Raw genomic sequence first — 23,339 nt, forward strand, 5'->3', positions numbered from 1 at the left:
ATAAAACTTGCCTGAATGAGGGACTTGTTAATTTACTTGTTAAAGCAAATTAAAAATTTATAAGTGCTTTTAGGTAAATGAGATCTCCTCTCATTGCTGCCCTTGCGGGGCCCTGGAGTCCTAAGAGGGGAGAGCAGCTATGCTCAGACACCACCGCAGAACAATAAAAGCTATTAAATTGTACCAGTTTATTACAGCCAAGCACTGCAGCTGTTGCCATGGCTAGCCGTGAGGTACTGTCGGTTGACAGCCTAGGGTTGCACCAGGTTTTCTGTCTTAATTCAAAACGGAAAAAGGAAGAGATTAGGAGGAGGGAGGGAAAAGCTAGGGGAAAAGGTTGGTTTTACTTTTAGTTTCCCACAGTTGGTATTCAGGTCATGTCTCCCTTTACCCCTGTGACCTTATCAATCCACAGGTTGTAATCTGTTATGTTTTGTGTGCCCCACCCCCAGCTTTAAAAAAAAAAACTGGTTGTACATCCGTTCATGGTACTTTTGAACCATGGGATCCATGGATGAAGTCTTTGGCTATTTTTATAACTTCACTAACATTTATTGAAAACAAATCTCAAATCTTTAACTCCCTCTGTTCCGTACCTCTTACTCGTAGTCTCTCTTTCTCCCAGGTTGTATCTTTAAAGTAAAGAGAAAGAGCACTGGGAAGGCAGCTTAGTCAATAAAGCACTATGCTTGGCCGACAAGAGTTTGACCTTTGGTAATTCTTGTGGATCCCAGTGCTTGGGACGCTCGGATGGTGTGGGCCCTGGGGTGAGCGATCCAGCCCCATTTGGAGAATCCCAGGCTTGTGAGGGACCAAGTTTCAGAAAACAAGACAATTACGAGAAAGGCTGACACTGCTGACGCCGGCTTATGCTGAAGAAGAAATCATGGACTTAAAACCAAGACCCAATGTAGACAACACCTTCACATTGTGTGGTAGAAGGGAGTGTGTCCGTGTGTGTGTGTGTATGTGTGTGTGTGTGTGTGTGTGTGTGTGTGTGTGTGTGTAAGTGGAGAGTGTTTTTATGGGCCACACATTTATTTGCCTATCATTTAACCGAGAAGTTAATACGATGAAGCGGAGACAGTTACACCTGATAGTTTCAGGAAGCCAGGCATGGTGGTAGACACTCTGTAATCTCAGAGCTGGGAAGTGAAGACAGGACACTGCCTGCAGCTCACTGGCCAGCCAGCCTCGCCTACTTCGTGAGCTCCAGGTCCAGTGAGAGTCACTGTCTCAGCATACAAGGTGGATGGCTCCTTGGGGACAATATCTCTGGTTGACCTCTAATGCCCATGAGTATGCATGCTCACAAAGTTTACGTCCAACCTGCTTATATTTGTAGGTTAGAAAAGTACGAATAATCTTAACTAGTAACCCTTCCTAGTGCAGAATGGCAGTTATTTTGTGAGTATAATTAAATTTTGAGATGTATCTAGAAAAGTCAGATTTTTTTAAAATTTTCATTTGATAATACTTTGAGTTTCTGTGTAGCAAACATTAGCTTTCAGAATATAAGGAATTAAAAAAAACCTGATGTCGTAGTTAGCATTGTCTTTCCATCTGACACAGCCGAGGATCACAGTAAAAAAGAGTCTCTGTTGAGTAGTTGCCATTTTCAGGTTAATGTGTAGGCATGCTCATAGGTGATTATCTTGATTGCTAATTGATAAGGGGTGTCCCAGCCCACTGTGGGCAGCACTGTCCTTCCGCAGGTGGTCCTGGGCTCTATAAGAAACCTAGATAGCTATTTGCCTGTGAGTCAGTGAGCCAGCAAGCATGATTCCTTTGTAGTTCCTGCCGGAAGTTCCTGTTCCAGCTTCCCTCACCGATGGATTTGCAAGGATAAGCTATGTAAACCTTTCTTCCCCCTATGTTGCTTCTAGTTTAAGTGTCCCCCCCCTCCCGTCCCCTCACTGGACAGGTAGGAAAACAGAATAGAGTGTAATTGGTACAAACTTTTGTTTTTTTTCCATATTCACCTCTTAATTTCTTACCCATGCAGCCATAATGTGTGTTCTGGTGAAATTATACCTTAAAAAGCATGTTGCTGGCGTTAAAGCATCACTACAAAGTTGGTCAGAGGGACATAAGTAAATGTGGCAAATAAATTTATAGTTTGAACAGCAAAGCCAGAGCTGTAGAAGGCATTAGCCTTCGGAGTCCTCATTATTAAAGTTGTCCCAATAACTAGTTCTTCGCCTGTTTGGTATTCATTATTTCAGACATATTTCTATACACTACCTCCTCTTTTTATTATCTTTTAATATGTAATTACATTGTGTTGCTGTGTGTGTGTGTGTGTGTGTGTGTGTGTGTGTGTGTGTGTATGCATGTGCGCCCGTGTAGGTGTATGTGTGAGAGCACAAGAGAGCCTAAACAAGCCAGACGTTGACATTGGATATCTTTCTCTTTCACAGTCCATGATATATATAAAAGGTGTCTCCGGACCTGGTGTTCGCTGACTAGAGTAGGCTAGGCCAACAGATGAGATCCTGGAATCCTCTTGGCTCTGTCTCCCTAGCACTAAGGTTATAGGCATGTGTTACCTCTCTTGGCTGTTTACATGTCTGATGGGGATCTGGTTTCGGGTCCTCAATGCTTATGGAACTTGGTCTTTACTAACTAAGCCATGTTCCCAGTTCCTAAACATTTTTTTATTAGCATTAGTCGTAACGCCATTTGAATTTGAAGAGTCTCACCGTCACTGAGAGATTCGGCCAAAACAAGAGGCGATAACCATTGCACACATTATCAGTGTGAGTTAGGGGTATGTTCTAGAAATAGATCTTAAATCCTTTATGGATGAAACTTTGTCATTCAATTAACTCTGCTCTGACCACAGCTCTGACCACAAAGTCTGCGGGCTTAGAGAGCTTTGATGGCCACCCCACTCTTCTATTGAAAAGGATAAAACTAAATTGTGTGTAGAGACAAAGTGGAGAGGTTTCAGAGTTTTAAATAGCAAGCAGTAGCAAACGATACGGGTCGGAGGTCAATAGCTGAGGAGATCCAGAGAGATTGGTGTAATAGGAAGATAATACAGTGTGAAACCAAAGGACAGCTGTGATGAGGTTGTGGTAAGCCTTTCGGAGAAAGCAGCGTTGCCCCAGATCTGTCTGCATCTAAAAGAGTTCATGTGGAATTTTAGTGTATATGTGCACTCGTTAGTAATATTGATATATGTTGTATAATGATTGCTTAATTGCTAATTTTCCTACGCTAATTGATGTTTTTCTATAAAACCAAATTCTTGAGCTCTTTACATTTATTGAATGCCATCTGGCTTATGAATTTTCATAAGAACTGCCAAAAAATAAATAAAACGTAAGAAAGAAAATGGTGCGGTTCCCCTCCCCACATAAAATGGTGGAGGTTGGGTCTTTAAAATGACTTTTAAAATGTGTCTTTGGGGATTGAGAATTACACATGTGTGGAGCCTGGGATGTAGCTCAGCTGGTAGAGGGCTCACATAGCTTGCATGATGCCCTGGGTCCTATCCCTAGTACCGTGTAAAGGAGGGCCTGGTGCTTCCTGCGAGGACAGGGGGATGTTGACTTCCAGTAATGCCGAAGTCACAAACTAGTGAAGAGTCAGCAATCACACATTTTGAGTAAGAAATAAAATTGGTGGTATTATATTTTTCCCTATCTTTTTATTTTATACCAATTTATTTCTTCAGGTAACTGAACAAATGAGGAAAGTTTACTCTTAATTGCTTGCCCTCTCAGCATGTGCCTTCCCCCACTCCACAAATCTCAGCTGAAGAACTCATTGATGGCCATACGCATTGTCCTAGTACTTGAGATTCTGAGGCAGGAGGATTACCATGTGTTTAAGGCCAGCTTGCTCTGCATTGAGACCATTCTGTAGGGGAAAAAAAATGAGAACCCAGATCTTTAGTTATTAAGTCATTCTTTGAAGAAATTGAGACAATATCATTCAATTTACTTTCTATATTATCATAATTAATATTTATATATTAAGATCTAATCCCATCAAATCATGTGTATCCATCATTCAGAACTGACATTATCCTAATACTGCTAATCAAGCTATGTGATATAATTGTCAGACATGGTGACAGACACCTGTAATTGCAGCACCAGCAAGGATGTGGCAGGGTGGCAGGAACATCTTGCTTTGATGGCTAGGCAGGAGTACATAGTTAAGTCCTTTGTCTTTAAACACACAGACACAGGCACACATATGCACACACTAACAGTATATATGTGTGCGGTTTTCTTTTGCTCCATTGCAAATCTGCGATAGTGACTTTATCTCGTTTTGTGATTGCTTACCATCAATGTTTGCCCACTAACTCGAAAACCACTATGCACGGTTTACCCTGAGAAACAAGCTGCTGCACTTGGTTGTTAACTTGCCTGTTGATTACGATGTTGCCTGTGATGACAACACAATGCTTTGGGAGTGACTCAGAGTCTGGGATAAGAAAGCCTGTATTCAGATGCCAGGTATTAATTTGTTTAACCCCGCTTAGCCCTAAAATGGTAAACAACAGCATGGGCAGTTGGGAGGGAGGGACCTGTGTGTTCTAGACTCAGCTTTCCGCCCCATTCTGGAGTATTTTAACTGGGACTCTCATATGTCTAGGCATCTCTCAAAATTTTACACAGAGACTCTGTCAGATGAATTATGGCTCAGCTGTTAAAAGAGTGCATGCCACTCTTGTAGTGAACCCATTTTTTTTCCCCAGCACTGATGTTGCATGGATCTCAGCTGCCAGTAGCTTGAACCTGAGAGTATCTCACACCCTCTTCTGGCTCTGGAAGGCACTGCAGTCACATACACAAATACACACACACACACACACACGCACGCACGCACGCACGCACGCACGCACGCGCACACACACACACACACACTAAAATAAATATTAAGATTAAATGACTTATTTGCGGCTACTCAGAAATCTTGTTTCAGGAGACGCAGTATTTGTTCACATTGGCACAAAAATGAAGGCAGCTTAATGGTAACTGGTCGTCCTGTATTAACCTTCGGCATGTGAGGATGTAGCTGCCTTAGTCTTCTTCCTTGTGATATTTGACTTCCCACACACCCCAGTCCTAGAAGTTGCACTGTAGGCAATTTCTGGGCAATTCGGATCACAAGTTAGCTATGTTACTCAGTGCATATATCTTTTTTGGTCATAGCTCAGTGAGGGGTTTTGTTGCACATCAAAGCTGGCCCTACGTTCATTTCATTTTTTTTGTTTTTTGGGTGGAAGAATTCTCAATTGGAAAGTTGATTCTGTTAACTTGAAAGTGTGTATACATCAAAGCCGCCGTAAGAATAAATTTAAGCCTGGTAGCATACGCAGCTTCAGCACACATTGGTGAAATATCCTGCTGATTGCTGATTACAAACAGTTGTTAATTCTCTACTTCACTAAATTCAGAGTGGAGAAACTTTCCTTAATAAAGAACAGATTGAGGAGATCCAAGACCTCACTGTGTGGGAATTAATGGCAGATGCATACACTGGTAGTTAAAATGTTTCATTAGATGTTAATGTCTTGCTGTGTTTTTAATTGTTCAGGAATTAGCCTCTAGAATATTAAAACCATCTGTTTGTTATCATGATGAAACAGAATGCTTAAATAGTTATTAATTTGTGTTTCTTCTCTCTCTTTTTTTTTTTTTTTTTTGAGGAATAATCTGTAAAACTTTGATCCGTCTGGAGTATTGGGAATTTGGAATGGGAAGCAAAGAATTTTAAAGCACACCCATGCTTTGAATAGCTGATTTGTCTTTTTCTAAAAATATGTATATATAAACCTGGCGCGGGTATTTTGTATCCTCTCCTGCTCTCTTTTGTTCCCTGTCCCCCTGCCCTTTTCTCTTTTTCCTCTTTGTAGAGAGTCTAAGACTTAGAAGCCAAGCTAACTCTTCTTCCCATGATGCAGTGAGAAGGACCACAGTGCTGGTTACTGGTTGATTTATGCGAAGCTGTCAGTCCACTCTCACACGTACTGTTTATTCAACATCAAGACTGAGCGTCTAATGCTCTGGCTCCATTGGTAGAGGCCTCGCCCAGCGTTTATGAGACCTTTGGTTTTACCCTCAGCACTGTACAAACCTTAGGTGTGATGTTGCACGCTTGAAATGCCAGCACTTGGAAGGTAGAGGCTGGTGTATCTGAAGTTTAATGGCAGCTTAGGCTTTTTAATTGTATTATATGTATAGGGTGTGAGTACATGTATGCAAAACCACTATATGCCTATATGCATGCAGTACCCACAGTAGCCAGCAGAGGGCAGAATATCCCATGGATCTGGTTGAGAGCTGCCATTTGGGTGCTGGGAATTGAGCCTGGGTCTGCGGAACCATCTCTCTGGTCTAGAGGTTAGACATATATATATATAGTCCTAAAGGAGAGAAAACTCGGATTTTGGTTGTTTTGTTTTGTTTTTGTTTATTTGTTTGTTTTAAGTTTAAAGGTACCCATTGTTTCCTACAGTCCTCTGTGTCTTCTCTGGGAGACACTGAAGATGCTGGCTGATGCAGGATTCAGCTCATATTCTGCAGGGTTTTATTTGTTTTGTTTTCACATAGACTCTTCTTTCTGTGTCCAGGTTCCTCTGCCTGTCAGCTGAGAGGTATTCCCCCAATGCATACATATTGTGGTGCGCAGAAGTCATGCGCAACAGAGTCATTTGTTTTATTCAGGTAGATGCATCTCTTCCTGTTTTGATTGCGTGAAGCCTGTGTGATATTTTGGGTGACACTGCAGTTCTATGGTATCTGCATTGCTTCGGGAGAGGGGGCAGGCTCTTGTCAGTCATCAGCCTTGTCCCCTGTGTTGAGAGCCAAGTATTGGCGCGTCCTGCCTGTCCCAGTTAGCTTTGGCAACTTGATACAGCCTAGAGGGTAGGCGGATCCAGCCCACTATGGGTGGCACCACCCCTGGGTAGGTCATCCTAGGAACCAAGCTAGTCCCGGGCCTGTGAGCTAACACACTGACTCCCCACATCTGCTTTCTCTCTCCTTCTTGAGTTCCTGCCTTGGTTTCCCTCAGTGGCGGACTGTGTGTGACCTATAAGATGAAGTCACCCCTTGCTCCCCTGAGTTTCTTTTGGTCAGGGTGTTTTATCAACATAACGGGAAAGGAAGTCATGCACTACTCTGGCCCTCAAACTGAAGAGCTCCGCTAACTAACGTCGCCATGGCTGCAATTAACGGCCACAAGTCGGGAACAAGTGCCCTCTCTGTGTACGACCCCAATTACTATTTCCAAGGGCCCTACATAGAAAAGACATATTTGTCTTTTCTCCCTACCTTTGAGCTTAGGAAGGAAGATTAACAACTTTCTTAGGAATTCATGCAGATCAGCTAAAATCATAACGAGAGCTGGGACTTCTGCTTGTTGTCAGTCTTTTCCCATCCCATTAAAATGCTATGTGTACTGGGAAGGCTAGTGGTCCCCGGGATATTTATGGATCTCCATGCATGATGGTTAGTGTTAGTTATCGGCTTGACAAAATCTTGAGTTGGCAGGGAGACAGGTCGCTGCCGCCTGCCTAAGGGGGTTGGGGTGGTGGGAGGTTATCTCCATTATATCAGCTGGTATATGATCCATCTTAATTGCGGGCAGTACCAGTCCCTGGCTAGGGGGTCTTAGATTAGATATAATCCTGACAAAGCAAGCCGAGCTTTGGGATGTTTCTTGATTGTGGGCACCATGTCATCAGTTCCTTCTGGCTCCTACTAGCTTTCCTTCCCCACCACGATGGAAGAGACTCTTGAATGGTGAGTTTGAATAAACCTATTGCCCCCTTGAGTTACCTTTGTCAAAGTATTTCATTACAGCAACAGGAGGGAAAAGTAAACCCAAGTATTTAAATTTCCTCCCTCTCTCTTGCCTCTAAGTTAAAATTACCTTATCCTCATCTCTACATGTTTTACCTAGGTTAAAACTGGTATGTGGTTCTTAACCTGGCATCTTCTGAAACAGTAAGGCACCACTGTGTGTGGCAGTGAACTGGGTTAAACCCTAAGCCTATGGTGCTGGTCCCTCAGATTCCACACCAGTAAGATAGGTCATGCAGAAGACCCCTTCTACCCGTAGAGTTAATTCAGTTAGTGGTCTTGCTCCTGAGAGGACATCCCAGCCCTGAGAACTGTGCATACCAGGAGTCATGTAAACTGCATCTACAATAAGACAGGAGAAATGTCTTCCACTGTCTCCATCTGGCTTTAATTTTTTTTTTCCTAAGACCACAGTTTATTTATATAACCAATTGAGTTACTTTCGTAAGTATTGCTATTAATGTTTAGCAACTAGTATGCGATGACACACTTTTACTTTTGGGGAGACAGGGTCTTGTATAGGTCAAGCTGGCCTTGAACTTGCTGTGTAGACAAAGATGCTCTGCAACTTGTTATCCTTCTGCCTCTGCCTTAGTAAATGCCGGGATTACAAGAATATGCCGCCAGGTGGTGGTGGCGCACGCCTTTAATTCCAGCACTTGGGAGGCAGAGGCAGGCAGAGCTCTGTAAGTTCGAGGCCAACCTGGTCTACAGAGCTAGTTCCAGGACAGCCAGAGGTGTTACACAGAGAAACTCTGTCTTGGAAAACAAACAAAACAAACAAAAAAAGAGAATATGCTACCAAGACTATTCTGGTATATATCGAACTGAGGTTGGAACACAGGGCCTCCTATATGCTAGGCAAGACTCTAACCAAGATACCCAGCTCCAGCCAATAAACAATTCTTTAGTTGTTCTTCTTCATGGTACAGGGGATTAACTCTGGAGACTCACATATGCTATATCTCCACTTTGTAGTCCATAGTTTTTGAATGTTTCTATCATTTTAAAGCATATTTGAAGAAAAATTACAGCTGGTTTGTTTTATAGCAAAAACAAGAATTTTTTTTCTTAAGGAAAAAAAAACCTGTTAGTAAAATAAATAGGACTCTTAAATGCTTCACAGCATCTAAATGATTAGAGTGGCAATCTTGTCACTAAGCACAGACAATTCTTAGAGAACCATTAGCTTCTCTTAGTGGTTTTTGACCTTTTGCAGAACAAGTACTTTTACAAGTCTTAAATGCCAGAGTGATGATTTCTTAAACTAACAGTAATTATATACTACTTTTCCTTTTATTTTTAACTATACCTGACTCTTTAAAATAACTTAAATTACACGCGATCACTGTTTCCAGAAGTTAAATCCATTCTTGTGCATTAGGAAAGATGGAGAATTGGGCCGAGTTAACTAGCGTACACCACTCTTCATTTACCTGTCAGTCAGCTTATTGACACATCCCAGAAACATAGCCTTTTAAGACCCGGAACCTCCAGTCCAGACACCATCAACCAGGCATCAGGGTCAGCGCTCCATGTCCATCCCTGCAAGAACAGAGTGCATGCATGCAGCAAAGTAGGCACATGCCTAAAGCCAGTAAGAATATTGGCTGATGTGGGCTGACCTGAAAGGCACGCTGTCTGGTGAAGCTTCCTCAGCTATGGGGCACAACTGCAAGAATTCCCTGGCCATGGCTAGGGAATGGTCTTCTACATTGCTACAGTTCAAGGTCAGGGATGGGACTCGGTGCTGTGGGCACATGAAGCCCTGGGTCTCGTCCACTGCACCTCACAACCTGGGTGTGGTGGTGCACGCCTACAGTTCCTGCATTCACAAACTAAAGTCAGGAGGACAAGCGGATCAAGACGAAATTAGCCAGTTGACACCAGCCTGAGCTACATGAGGCCCTGTCTCAAATCACAAGACAAAAACAAACAAGGAGAATTGCCATGTACCTTCTCAATCGGGTATAGGTTCTCTCCCGCCCCAAGGACCTATACCCGACTGAGACGGTCCGCGCCAGGGAATAGAATTCTCAACTACAGCCTGGTTACTGGTGTCATTTAAGTAGCGTAGGGGGAGACAGACAGATTTTATTTATCATTACTTGACTTGATTTTACTTTTAACAGATTAGGCGGAGTGCTAGATTAGTGCTCTGAGCACTAGCAAATGCCTTTGGCATAATGTTGAGGAACTTTGTTTATTTATTTATGGGTTTTTTTCCAAGACAGGGTTTCTCTGTGTAGCCTTGGCTGTCCTAGACTCACTTTGTAGGCGAGGCTGGCCTCGAACTCACAGCTGTCTGCCTGCCTCTGCCTCCCGAGTGCTGGGATCAAAGGTGTGCGCCACCACATGTTGAGGGACTTGATGGAAGCAGTCTTAGGGCAATGGAGGGATAAAAGCCTCATTGGTGTAGGTCAAACAGGGAGAGAAAGGTGACATGCCTTTCAAGTACAAAAAGAAAAGAAATGTACAGTTAGCTAGGCTTGTTTGTTTTGTTTTCTTCTCTTATCCTTTATGACTGGAAGAATGACACCCAGCTGTTTCTCTCCTAAAGAGAAGGGTTGCCTCCATCCGCGAGCGATAGCAGTGCTGTAACAAATAACACAGTCTGTATCTCAGGAGGATTTTACATTTTCATGCTCAGGAGGCTGGCATTCCAATGTTGAAGCTCATGATACTTCTCAGTGGAAAAAAAAAGCTTGCCTGGCCCATGTAAGAGCTCCATCCCTAGGATTCCAAAAAGAAAAAAAATAAAATCGAAGGGAAAATTCCAAGGTTTTTCCCATTTGGCTGGCTATCCTGTGGGCTTCTCTGCAGGTCTTGTAGGGGACTGTCTTCTTCAAGTGCCCTCGCATGGCCTCTTCTTCTGTGTTTGAGGATCCTGGCATCTCTCCCAAGGCTGCTCCAGTTTCATCTTATTGGGACACTGGTCAGAATAGATTCCTCTTATGTGCTGGTGTTAGTCTGTTTTCTTCTATTGTAAAGTAATAACAGAGTTCGAGGCCAGCCTGGTCTACAAAGTGAGTCCAGGACAGTCAAGGCTACACAGAGACACCCTGTTGTGAAAAACCGAGAGGGGGAGGGCGGGGCGAGTTATTCCGTAAAGCAGAGTAATAGCCATCAATGGATGCTTATTAGACTCATGGTTCTGCGGGGGCGGGAAGTGTCGGAGCACGGGGATAGTGACTGGTGAGGGCCCTCGGTTATGTCTTAACATGTGGAAGTGAATGAGAGCAAGCCATGAAGAGAACAGAGGGCTGAAGGGGTTGACCTTGCAGCATGCGCACTCCAGCAGTAACTGTATCAATCAGGCTGTGGGTGAGGTTATTCCATCCGTGAAGAGCCCTCCTCGCTCCCTTGCCACCTGCATTAGTTACTTTCCCATTGCCTTGCTAACGTGCCGTGCTGTGACCAAAAGGCAGCTTAAGGAGAAAAGGGTTCATTTTTGGATTACAGAGACAGAGGAGTGTGGAGTCCAGATGATGGAGAAGACATGGCTACAGGATCAGGAAGCAGGGAAAGAGAAAGGGAAGTTAGGAGATGCTATGAACCCTCAGAGGCACATCAAGTGATACGCCTCCTCCCTCACGGCTCTACCTCTTCACGGTTGCGTTATCTCCTCAAATAGTACAGCCAAGCGGTGACCAAGTGTTCAAATATGAGAGATTATTGGTGACACATGTCACTCAAACCATAACGTCACTTTTCAAAAGTATCGCTCCGATGATTAAACTCCCACCAAGGGAAGTTTGGAGGACACAGTGCTACCCCGGAGTGCCACCCCAGCGGCCATCTTTGAATCTTACTGCTCCAATAAGTAAAGTCCCCCATCTGGTGTACTGAGGTTTGGGTCTGTACTTAATGTATTTTGGGGAGGTAGAATTCTATAACAAAGTATCAGAAACATCCTAGAGCCTACATTTTGACATCCTAGAACCTACATTGTAACCTCCCTATACTAAAACGTCTTCAATTTTTGAAAAAGGATCCATCACAGAACTTGTAACAGGAATCACAGCACTCTGTCTCCACAGGGGTGATGCAGCTTGCCATCAAATGGCCCTTCATCGATGACGAGTTGAATACTACATAACTTAAAAAACATAGCTGTGGACGGAGGATGAGCCCTCACTGTAATGAGACTTTTTATTTTTGATCTGATTTGAAATGAACTCAATCCAAAACTATGGCAAGTTGGAAAGAAACTTGGTGTCAACGTTCATATCATACAATTTTTGATAGCTGACAACCCAAGTATTTTATATCATAACACATTCTATGTACTCTCGGTTTCTGGATTAAAAGTGACATGGGGCTGGAGCGATGCCTCAGGAGTTAAGAATGCATGTTCCTCTTCCAGAGGACTGAATTTCAGTGCCCAGCACCTATATTAGGTAGGTAGTTCCCAACTGCTTGTATATCCAGCTTTGGGGGATCTGAAACCCCTCGTCTGGCCTCCATAGGTACCCATGTGGACGTGTTCAGACATACAGCTGGATGCACACACATACACATGATAGCAAAAGAAATCTTTAAAACAGGGTGAGACAGTGAGTTAATGTGTTTTCTGTACACTAGATGATTATACAAAAAAAATTTTTTTTGATTGTACTAGATTTTAAAAGCTTTTCATACCCCACAGACATTGTGCTGCATAGCTTTAATCCCAGCCCTTGTGGTGTTTTGGGTGAGTAGATCATCAGTTTAGGATCATCCTTGGTGACATAGTGAGTTTGAGACCCTGAGCGCGCGCACACACACACATACACACACACACACACACACACACACACACACACACACACACTCAGTATGGAAGCAGAGATGATAGTGAAACTTGATGGTGCAACCTCAACAGTTAAGTCCTAGATACTCCCATCCACCTGTCCTCCTTCAGAGGGCCTGCTCCCCTTACCTCCTGATGTGTTTGAGAAGTGCAGCCCACACACCAAGGGATCCCATTCATAAATGTTGCAAATGTGCATCTAAAAGTCTGTAGCTTTTTACTTCACACCAAAACAAACAAACAGAAACAAAAACAAACATAAAACCCCAACTTCCTTAATATCAGAACTTAGCTAGTCTTAATTATCTGTAAGTTTAGCAATATTCCACTCTTTGCGGAGGTGTCTCGCCTGACTTTTCAGCTCTTTCTTCCCTTCTTTGTTTATCTTGAATCCGCTTGTGTGAAGGGAAGTGTCTGGAAAAAACGGCAGCTTCTGCTGAACCCTCTGCTTAGCTGATTAGAACTTCAGCCGCGTGGAGAGGTGGCGGTGTTGTAAGTCCAGAGCCAAATCATCTTGGGCCATCTCTTGCCTCCTCAGTGGCCACTGACTTCTCTCCTGCGCGTCCTCTCTAAGGTATTTCCGAGCACTAGGTAAATCCTTTGGAATGTACAAACATATCTCTCGTTTCTACCAATCAACACTAAGGACCCATTCGGAAGACATCCTAGGCCAATAGTTGAGATTTCTCTGCTTTGCTCTAACGCATCTACTTGAGGCTTCCACCAAGTGTACTTGGAAAGTGCTTTGCGTCTCCACCTTCTTTGTTCTGTTCCAATAAAATCTTCATCAAACTGTTTAACCGTGTTGGAACACGGAACCCGAACATGGAACAGGCTGTGTTCAGCCTGTGGTCAGCCACACTTGGCTCTGGAATGAACTGTGTCTCGCTCCCTTTGGGGTAGGAGCTGTGTCTCTACACCATACTTGTTATGGAAGTTGTGCACTTCCTGTACTGTGTTTCTGTGATCCCCGATGCGTGCTGGAACTTCCGCCCTACCTGCTAGTAGTTGTCAGAATCAGTCAGATAGTGCTGCTTGCCTAATCCCTTCTTGTTTATGTTCACAACTATTACAGTGAGATTGATTTTGGCTCATTTGCCTCCCCTCATTTTATTAACCCGACACCCTTTCAATACTCTGAAGTCCATCGAACCACTTTAAATGCTGAATCATGTATCTGTTGGCCAAGTAAAAGCAGTTTTGTAATTTTCATTTTCTGAGAGACTAACAGTGTCCAAGTCACTGACCTTAAATGTTTATAGGTACGTCACCAAAACAATGGTCAGGGTTTTCTTTTCTTAAAAAAAAAAAATGATTTTATTTATTATTTATACAGTATTCTGCCTGCATATGAACCATCAGACCAGAAGAGGGCACCAGATCTCATTATAGATGGCTGGGAGCCACCATGTGATTGCTGGGAATTGAACTCAGGACCTCTGGAAGAGCACCTAGGGCTCTCAAACTCTGAGCCATCTCTCTAGTTGCAGAGTTTTCTTGTTTATTCTCTCTCCCCCTCTCCTTTTCTCACTGAGCCCAGAACCTGCTGGTTTGGGGAGGCTGCCTATCCAGCCAATCCTAGTGATCCTCCCAGCTCTGCATCCATAGCCTTGGAATTGGAAGGGCGTGTCCCGTGCCTCGCTTCAGATCCAACTGTAGGTCCTCGTGCTTGCATGCCAAGCGCTGTACCAACCGAGCCATCGCACCAGCCCCGTCTCATTTTTCTTTTTATTCATTCTGTGGCTGGTGTTACTGTATTCGTGGTAGGACTCCCTAACTCAGTTAACGCAGTCCAGCAACTCCTCGCAGGCATGCTCACGGGCTTGGCCCCCAGTTCTAAATCCCAGCAAGTTGACAATGAAGATTAACCATTCCCGCCTTTAATAACAGTTGACACGCTCCCAAGATCACTGTGATCCTATACAGAGATCGCATTTTCCACGACGAAATCTAATGAAAAGAAAACTCTGCGTCTTATGTTTTATAAAAGATAACTGTGTTGATAAAATTACCACCACCCGGTGCCAGATACTCCCGCCCTCATGTTGTTTACTTTGGTCTAGTTCAGGTGCCGCCAGTGGAGTTAGAGAACGGGCCCTCACAAGAATGTAAAGCACGCTAGGCAGATTTCTCACTGTCCGTGCTACAGCAAAAGCTCTCCTGCACTGGCCACCATAGATGTTGGGACAAATCAATGCAAGCGGATTGATTTTTCTCTGGTCTTTAAACGTTTAAGCCCGCACCTGGCCTTTGTGGCGTCTCCTGCTTGTAGGTAATAGCTAGGAATTCCAGGCGAAGGATTACAACTTCTCAGCTACTTACACTAGTCCCGTCCCCCCCGCCCCCACCCCCGAAATGATCCCTTGGTTGCAGCCGAAAATACCAGCTTGAAAATATATTTGCGGGATTAGGGGTGAGCACGTCGTCGCTGAAATCTTGTGGTTTAGCTTTAGTGCTCAGGGTAGTCAGTCCGTGTCTTTGAAATATTGAGCTGGCTGACAGCTTAAAATCCTAAGTTTCCTTTAAACTTGAGCCAGGCTTTGGAGGAAAAAGGGGTAGCCCCGGGGTGGGGGCTGGGGAGGTGGTTGGGGGTGGAGGGGTGGGTGGATTTTATGTACGGTTCTCCAAACAGAATTCACTTAAGTGTGTTTGCCGTCAGGGCCTTTGGGACCGCAAGCAAGCGGATTCCTCGCCTTTCTCCTTCTGTTCTGCCCTCAGCCCAGATCAACATTTAGTCAGATAATTGACATTGGAGCCTCTGAAGTCTGTCGTGAGCCTTGTTATAAAACCATTTCCCCTTTTGTGGAGAAGCATGGAAAAGGGGCTAGTTGCAACGCCTGGGTTTTACAAAGCTGGTTGATATTAGGAATATTCTTTATATTCTCTTCTTTCAATCACCGTTGCTTATTTGTGAGCACGTGTGGGCGCTCGTGGTGGCTCTAGGACGCCTTGCAGGAACAGTTTCTCTCCTTCTACCCGTGTGGATTCTGGGGAGTTGAAAGTCCACAAGATCAGACATCACCCCAGATGTACTGAAATACAAAGGGAATCGTAATAAACTGCAGAATCGTGACTTGTGTGTTCTGTGTGAACCTCTAACTGGGCCCTGTGTGTTCAGGCAGTTAGCAGACAGCAATGGAATCACGAGTTTGGGCCCTAGGTTTTGGCTAACTCTGAGCTCAGTGTTTGGTGTTTCTTCATCCCAGAGTGGAAATGGTTCTTTCTGTCCATTAAGAAAGAATTAGTTTAAATAATACATCTTGTCTTGTCTGGTTTTTTGTTTTTTTTGTTTTTTGTTTTTTTTTTTTTTGAGACAGGGCCTCATGTATGCCAGGCTGCTCTTGAGCTTACTGTGTAGCAAGGATGACCTTGAACTATCATTAGCCCTGCCTCTTCTTCCCAGCACTGGGATGACAGGTGTGTGTGTGTTACCATGCAGGGTCTCTGAAATGCAGAGGACCGAACCCTGGGTTTTGGTGCAGTTATCCCTATGGGTGAACTATATTGCCAGTCAAGACTAAGAGTACTGATGCTGTCTGTACATCAGGGCACATGGTCCACACGCAGGCTTGGCTGTCCGTATGAGTGCTGGCAACAACAGGACTGTTTCTTGCACTCTAAGAATGAAGGTGGGCGAGAGGGCTCAGCTGGAAAAGGCAGTTTCCACCAATCCTAAAGACCCATGTTTCCTTCCTGGAACCCACATGGTTGATGCAGAGAACTGAGTCACACAAGTTATCCTTTGGCCTCTATAAACACATTGAGGTGTGGGTACCTTCTTCGTGATGTGCACATACACAAACAAATAAAAGTAATGTCTTTTAATGTATTGTAATTCATAGGGCCGGGATGAAGCTCACTCGATAAGATAAAGGTTTGGTGTGGTAGTACAACCTTCCTACTGAGATACATCCCAGCCCCCGAGCCATTGCTTTGCAAAGAGTGAGAAGGCGAACATTTGAAAAGAGGCCGTTCTGACCTATAACACCCCAGGCAGCTTGCACTCAAATTAGGGCAGAATTAGTAAATTTCACATTAGTTTGGTACAAAATGCAGTCCACAGAGGGCTCAGGAGGATAGAAAGTAAAGTAGGCACTATTTTTTGAGCTCTGTTATAGAAGACTTCCTGGGAAAAGGGGGGGGGGGGTTGGAAGAAGGTAATAATAATATAAAAAGTGGCTTTATTGAGATGGTGCAAGTCAGAATGCTCCATTCGGGGGGGGGTTAGGGGATGTTGCCTTTGTCGGGGAGATGAACCTCAGTGCGGTCTGAAGGCCGGTCAGGCTACCATGCCACAAGACTAGGAAGATGGCTTACCTGGTAGAGTGCTTGCTTAGTGTGCACAAGGCCCCCCATGTTCAACCCCCAGCACTGCATAGCCCAGGTGTAGTAATGCTTGATGCCTGCATGGAGGAAAGTTGACGGTTACCCTCAGATTCATAATGAGTTCTAGGTCATTCAACCACATGAGATCCTCTGAAAAAGACAACAAATAAATGAATAGATAGATAGGTAGATAGGTAGATAGATAGATAGGGTGTTAAAAAGGGGGGAATAGAGACAAAAGTATTACATGGTGAATTTTGAATCTTCTGGGATACCTGATTATCATGTGTAAAAAAACCAAGAGAAACAAAAACGCAAATACATGGGTCTGGAGAGGTAGTTAAGAGCAGGAACTGTTCTAACAAAGGACCTGAAGTTGGTTCTGAGCACATCCATTGGGCAGCTCACAACAGCCGCCTGTAACTGCAGGGGATCTGGTGCCCTCTGCTGGCCTCCATATAGACCTGCACTCATGTGTGAGTCCACACACACACACACACACACACACACACACACACACACACACACAGAGATACATACACACACACACACACACACACACACACACACACACACACACACGCTCACACACTCAAACATATACACTCACAGGAAAACTTTGTATAAGTTTCAACGGAATACCATGACTTGAAGATCAGAAAATGAAACTGGCAAGGCTCAGGGTTCAAATACCATGAGCCAGGAAGCGTATGTGTGTGAACACGTCTGACTTTCTCCTGTTTTGCTTTTTCTCTGTTACCTTCAGCTCAAGCCAGGACAGAACAGCTGCAGGGACAGTGACAGCGAAAGCGCTAGCGGAGAATCCAAGGGTTTCCACCGGAGCAGCTCTCGCGAGAGGCTCAGTGACGTAAGTTTGCTTAAAATGCATCAGACACCTCCTGGACCACCACCATGCAGCACTCTTGGTGCAAAGCTCATGCCTTCCTTTCAGATGAAACATTTGCAGGAACATGGTTAGGAGTGATTTCTTGGTGTATGTGTTTGTGTCTTTCTGTTATTTTGTCATTCCAAAATGTAGGTTGACCTAAACTGTATTTTAACAAATTATGGGGTTTCAGGGATGGCGGAGTGAGTTAAGTGCTTGCTGGAAAAGCCTGAGAACATTGTTCAGAATCCCAGAACCCAAGGAAATGCCAGTCAGCATAGGATCCTACCAGGCATCTCAGGGCTAAAGAGGTGGAGACAGCTGGCTCAGTATCCTAACCACAACAGCCTGCCCAGGGCTCGGTAAGAAACTTTGCCTCCGTGAATAGAGATTAGGAGCAGGAGAGAAGACTGACTGGATAAAACCACTGCCTGCTTTTCCACAGGTCCTGGGTTTGACTCCCAGCACCCACATGGCAGCTTACAATCATCTGAAATTTCCATTCCAGGGAATCCTAGCTTCTGTGAGCTATGCACACAGGTGAGACACCCATTCACATCCATAAGCGAGATAGGCAGTCACTGTCGGGTGCGCTTCCATAGCCACAGGCACAAGAACTGCCGCAACTGTGAACGCACCCATGAGCACACAACATAAACATGGGAAAATATACAGTGGAGGTGAGAAATGAGATAGACCAGAGAAATGGCTCAGTAGTAAGGGCACTTGCTGGCAAGGCTGAAGAAACAAGTTGGATTCCTAAAACCGCCAAGGTGGAAGGAGAACCAACTCTTGAAATTTGTTCTCTGACATCTACCTGTGTATAGTATGTCAGGCTCACTCACCCAGATCACATAAATACACCAAATAAATAAAGCCAGAAGAACTGGTGGTATTTTTCTCAGGACAGCTGTCAGGCACTATCATACCTGCAAGATGACATCATGTGGCTATGCCAAGACCGTAATAAATTTACACCTTGGGATCTGGTTACATCTCTGTTTTCCTCTGTTAGGGTGGGTTGTCTGTCCAGTCAGACACTTGGCAAGAGTGGGAATTATTACTAGATTTCCTAACATATTTCTATTTGGGAAACCTTGTAAAAAAAAAGAACAACCAAGGCTCCAGATGTGCCTGTCTTCCTCTAGATCCACCCTGCAGGCCAGACCCCTGTCCTACTCACACAGACACAGACACATAGACACAGACACAGACACAGAGACACAGACACAGACACAGATACAGACACAGACAGACAGACACATAGACATACATATAGACAGACAGACACATAGACATACACACAGGCAGACAGACACATAGACATACACACAGACAGACAGACACATAGACATAGACACACACACACACACACACACACACACACACACACACCCTGTCCTGTGTTACCCAAAAAACAAAACAAAACAAAACAAAAAAAACTGAGGTCTTCCTTTTGGGTTCATAGTCTCCTTAATAAACGAAGTTAGGTAGGGAATTAAAACGCATCTCAAGGGCACTTTTATTAGACTTTAAGAGAAAAACAACACAGCAGACAAGATGTACATCTCTGTAGCTGCTGTAACCAGACTTAGGGGTGAAGGCCTATGCCCTAACAAGCCAGGTTCAGTCGCCTATTCTCTGCTAAGCCAATTAAGAAGAGCCAAATTAAGAATGAACATTGTAATAAGGAAATGTGTCTGACATGACAGCATTGAGAAGAGGGACAAAAAGATCCTGCAACACCTCCAAACCCTTGAACGTGAGATGTAGGTAGAAGGTAAGTGATCTGGATAATGAAGCCGTCTAGCCAGGTGTAGTCTCCCTTTTCCCACTGTCTTTTGCTACCGGTCTCTCCTGCAAGGTCACCTGACCTGTCAGTCTCCCTTCCGGCAAGCAAGTTCTTCCTCTAGCTACCCTGCGGGCTTTATAGACTTTTCTATTCCCAGAAGGAGATTACTGGGGAAATTCTAATCTCATGGGGTCCGTTCTTCCAATAGTCTGTTGGCCAAAGAGGGGAGCACAAGTGTCTCATTAGGATCTATTGATTCCTGCCAGACGGGCCTTTACACTGCCAGGAGAAGGCAAAGGAAGACAGAAAGCCATGCGGTGTATAAGCAGCCACATGGATTAAAGGAGAGACAGGTTTCAAGGAAACAGTGAGAAAGCCCAGGGAGGCAGGGAAAATACACTGAGCCTTTGGCCAGTATCCCAAAAAGGGAGAAAAGAAAGTAAAACAAAAAGCGTGTGTGTGTGTGTGTGTGTGTGTGTGTGTGTGTGTGCGCGTGTGTGTGCGCGCGCGCACATATAGTTGTATATATACATGTATATATACATATATGTTAAGATTCTGTACTTCAAACTTTTTCTACTAATGTCCACTAAAACAAAAGGCTGCAGATAACCAAACTATCTCCGTTCTATATGATAGTAAATTACCCTGACTCATTCCACAGGGTAATAATTGCATTATCCTAATCCTTTCCATATGATGCTACATTACATCATGCCAATCCATCTGATGACGCTACATTATCCTGTCTCATTTCACAGGAAAATACTTCATTACTCTGTCTTTCTTAGTCGCTGGTCTAATGCTGTTAAATGACACCAGGACCAGGACAAAGCATTTAATTAGGTGCTTGCTTACAGTTTTAGAGGCTCAGTTATCATGATGTCAGTCAGGCATGGTGCTGGAGGTGTAGCTGAGAGCTATGTCCTGATCCTTAAGCAGAGAGACAGAGCAGAGGGACAGAGGGACACTGGGCCTGCTGTGGCCTTTTGCAACCTCAAATCCCACCCCTCATGGCACATTTCCTCTAGTAAGGTCGTACTTCCTGATCCTTCTAATCCTTTCAAACAATTCCATTTCTTAGTGACTAAGCATTTAAATATGTGATGCTAGGGAGGCCGTTTGTATTCAAACCTCCACACGACCCGTTCTGATAATACTACATTGCTCTGACCTGTTCCATACGGTGATACTGGATTACTCTGACCCATTCCATATTATTAAATGCATCACTTTGACACATTTCCATGTGGTAATATTGCTGTTCGATAATGCTACATTTTCCTGTGTTAACCCACAACACAACTCTCTTCTTACATGTCCAAGGAAAATTTATTGTTTAGTATGTGGAACTTTGAATTCTTACAAAAATTAATGGGATTAAGGAAAACTATTATTTTTACAGTGTTCCTCAATATGATATTAAATAAAGAATACTGTCTTTGCCTGTGAATGTAATTCTGTGTATAATAATGCTAGGTTTAGCTGGGCATGGTGGTGCACGGGTCTCTATGAGTTTGAGGCCAGCCTGGTCTACAAAGTGAGTCCAGGACAGCAAAGGCTACACAGAGAAACCCTGTTATTTTTTTGTGATAGAATTATACAATCATTTTACTGCACTGGCCTAAATTCCAAATATTTAATGCTTATTTAGCTCTTTTGAGGTGGTAAAACTTGCCTGCTAGCCAAGGGTGACCTTGAACCACTGATCTTCCTGCCTCAGCCCTGTTAAATTCTGGGATTGTAGGCAGGGATCTCTTCCCATAGTCACGGGCTTGAGAATGGCTGGCTCAGCGTGTGGAAGCCTGGTTAATTCAGGATCATCACTGATGGCTGGGTGCTTTGTCCCTTATAACGTTCACAGGATTAAACTGCAGCCTCTTCACAGAATAGCCAGAAGTGAACCCAAAGTGGACCAGTTAACACAGACCTAGAAGTCTGAACCCATGAAAGGCATAGGCGAAACCAGATGAATCGGTTGGGGCCGTGATCCTCCACTTGGGTTGTTAAAAGCGCCACACCGAGAGACAATAAGCAGGAAGGGAAAATGCCTGGAAACCGCGTAACTGAACTGACAGGTGCTTATCACGCGGAGTGTGCAGAACACGCCTGTATCTCAACAGGAACAGGACAGCCTGCTCTTACAGTCACGCTGGGTTCTTAAACAGCTGCGCGAGCAACGGCTGCTCCACGCGTGAGGAGATTCCCAAAGTCCTTAGTCACTAGAGGAGCAAATCAAAAACCAAAATGAGGGGCCTGGGGAGATAGCTCAGTGATTATGAACGTGTTGTGGTCTTGCCGGGGACTGGGTTTGATTTACAGCGCCCATCTAGTGTATTTACAACCAGCTTCACTTCTGTTCCTGGTCATACCGTGTCCTCTTTTGTCTCAGAGGGCACCTGGACTTAATCTGCATGCACCCTTCCCCCATATACACACAATTAAAAATAAAAATCTTAAAAAGAAGAGCAGATGAGATGAGAATCAATTTACTACTCCTCGGATTATTACAATACAATAAAATAAATAAATAAATACATAATAAATGTCAGTTGCCTGGAGGAATTGAAACACCCATGTGTTTCTGACAAGAGTATAAGATGGTAATGGCCACTGAGGAAAACAGTTTGGGAGTTACTCTGAAGGTTAAAATGTAAAGTTGACCTATGACCCATAGGTAGGTCTGCTTTTCAACATACACCTAAGAGAATAAAAAAAAATGAGAATTTGTATTGAGTTCTGAGACTCTGTACAGCAGCCAAACAGTAAGGCCAACCTGTTTATCCATCAGCAGAAGAATGAACAGAAGAAACATGTGGTATTTATACAAATATGAGGTATACATACAAAGGAATATAGGCAAGCACAGCAAATACACTGGCGTTGTAATAGCATCTTAGTTTGCTTTCTGTTGCTGTGATAAGAAACCATGACCGTAAGCAACTAGGGAAGGAAAGGGTTTCTTTTACTTTATAGTTTATAGCATTAAGAAGGGAACTCAAGGAACTTGGAGACAGCAGGAACTGAAGCGGAGGTCACAACGCTCCTTACTGGCTTTTGCTCCTCTCAATCTTCAGGTTCATGAACTGCAACCATCTTGTCTCAAATTCTTAATTCTGCCTTCTCAACTCTAGTACCCTCATGGGCTCCAAATGGGTCACCCAGTGTGCCAAGTGCACACAGTAACTTCTTCAGCAGTAATCTGGGAAGATTGTCTTTTTTGTAGCCGAGGCTAGCCTGGAACTCACTATGTAGCCAAGGATGCCCTGGAATTCTAGATTTTCCTGCCCCCACCCCCGCCACTTCCCCAGTGCAGGTGTGTGTCTTCATGCCTGGTTTATGCCGTGCTGGGGTGGAACTGAGAGCTTTGTTCACAATAGGCAAGCATTCTACCTACTGAGCCACCCTCCTAGACTGCATTTAAGTTTGCTTTTCTTCTCTGAGATAAGTCTGTCTATACCACCTGTTGCCTGGTAGCCAAAAAAAAAAATCAAAAAACAAACAAGCAAAACCCACACTTTTTGCATATTTTTCATTCTCTTCCTCTTTCTCTTTTCTTCTAGTGGCATTAGTTTGGGGAGTGTATTTGGTCCCTGTTAGTCAGCAATACTCACTACAGAGTTTTCAGCTAAGGTAAAATTCTCTGCAGATTTTCATTCTTTTTGGTGGTATTTGTAGACTCTTAGACATTGGAGGCTTAGTCTCAAGTGAGGC

The 23,339-nt window shown here is 44.0% G+C and overlaps 1 protein-coding gene across 7 annotated transcripts in view; it reads left to right on the plus strand.

The window, feature by feature from the left end:
* AUTS2 (activator of transcription and developmental regulator AUTS2) overlaps positions 1 to 23,339 on the plus strand; it is a 1,106,846-nt gene that overhangs the window by 457,848 nt on the left and 625,659 nt on the right. For all 7 annotated transcript variants that reach the window (XM_084762546.1, XM_084762550.1, XM_084762548.1 and 4 more), the window contains one exon: positions 17,714 to 17,815. In XM_084762546.1, the coding sequence (XP_084618672.1) occupies positions 17,714 to 17,815 (102 nt within the window). The remainder of the gene's footprint in view (positions 1 to 17,713; positions 17,816 to 23,339) is intronic.

Source organism: Acomys minous, assembly GCF_964271855.1.
Source record: "Acomys minous genome assembly, chromosome: 16".
In the NCBI taxonomy this organism is placed as follows: Eukaryota; Metazoa; Chordata; class Mammalia; order Rodentia; family Muridae; genus Acomys; species Acomys minous.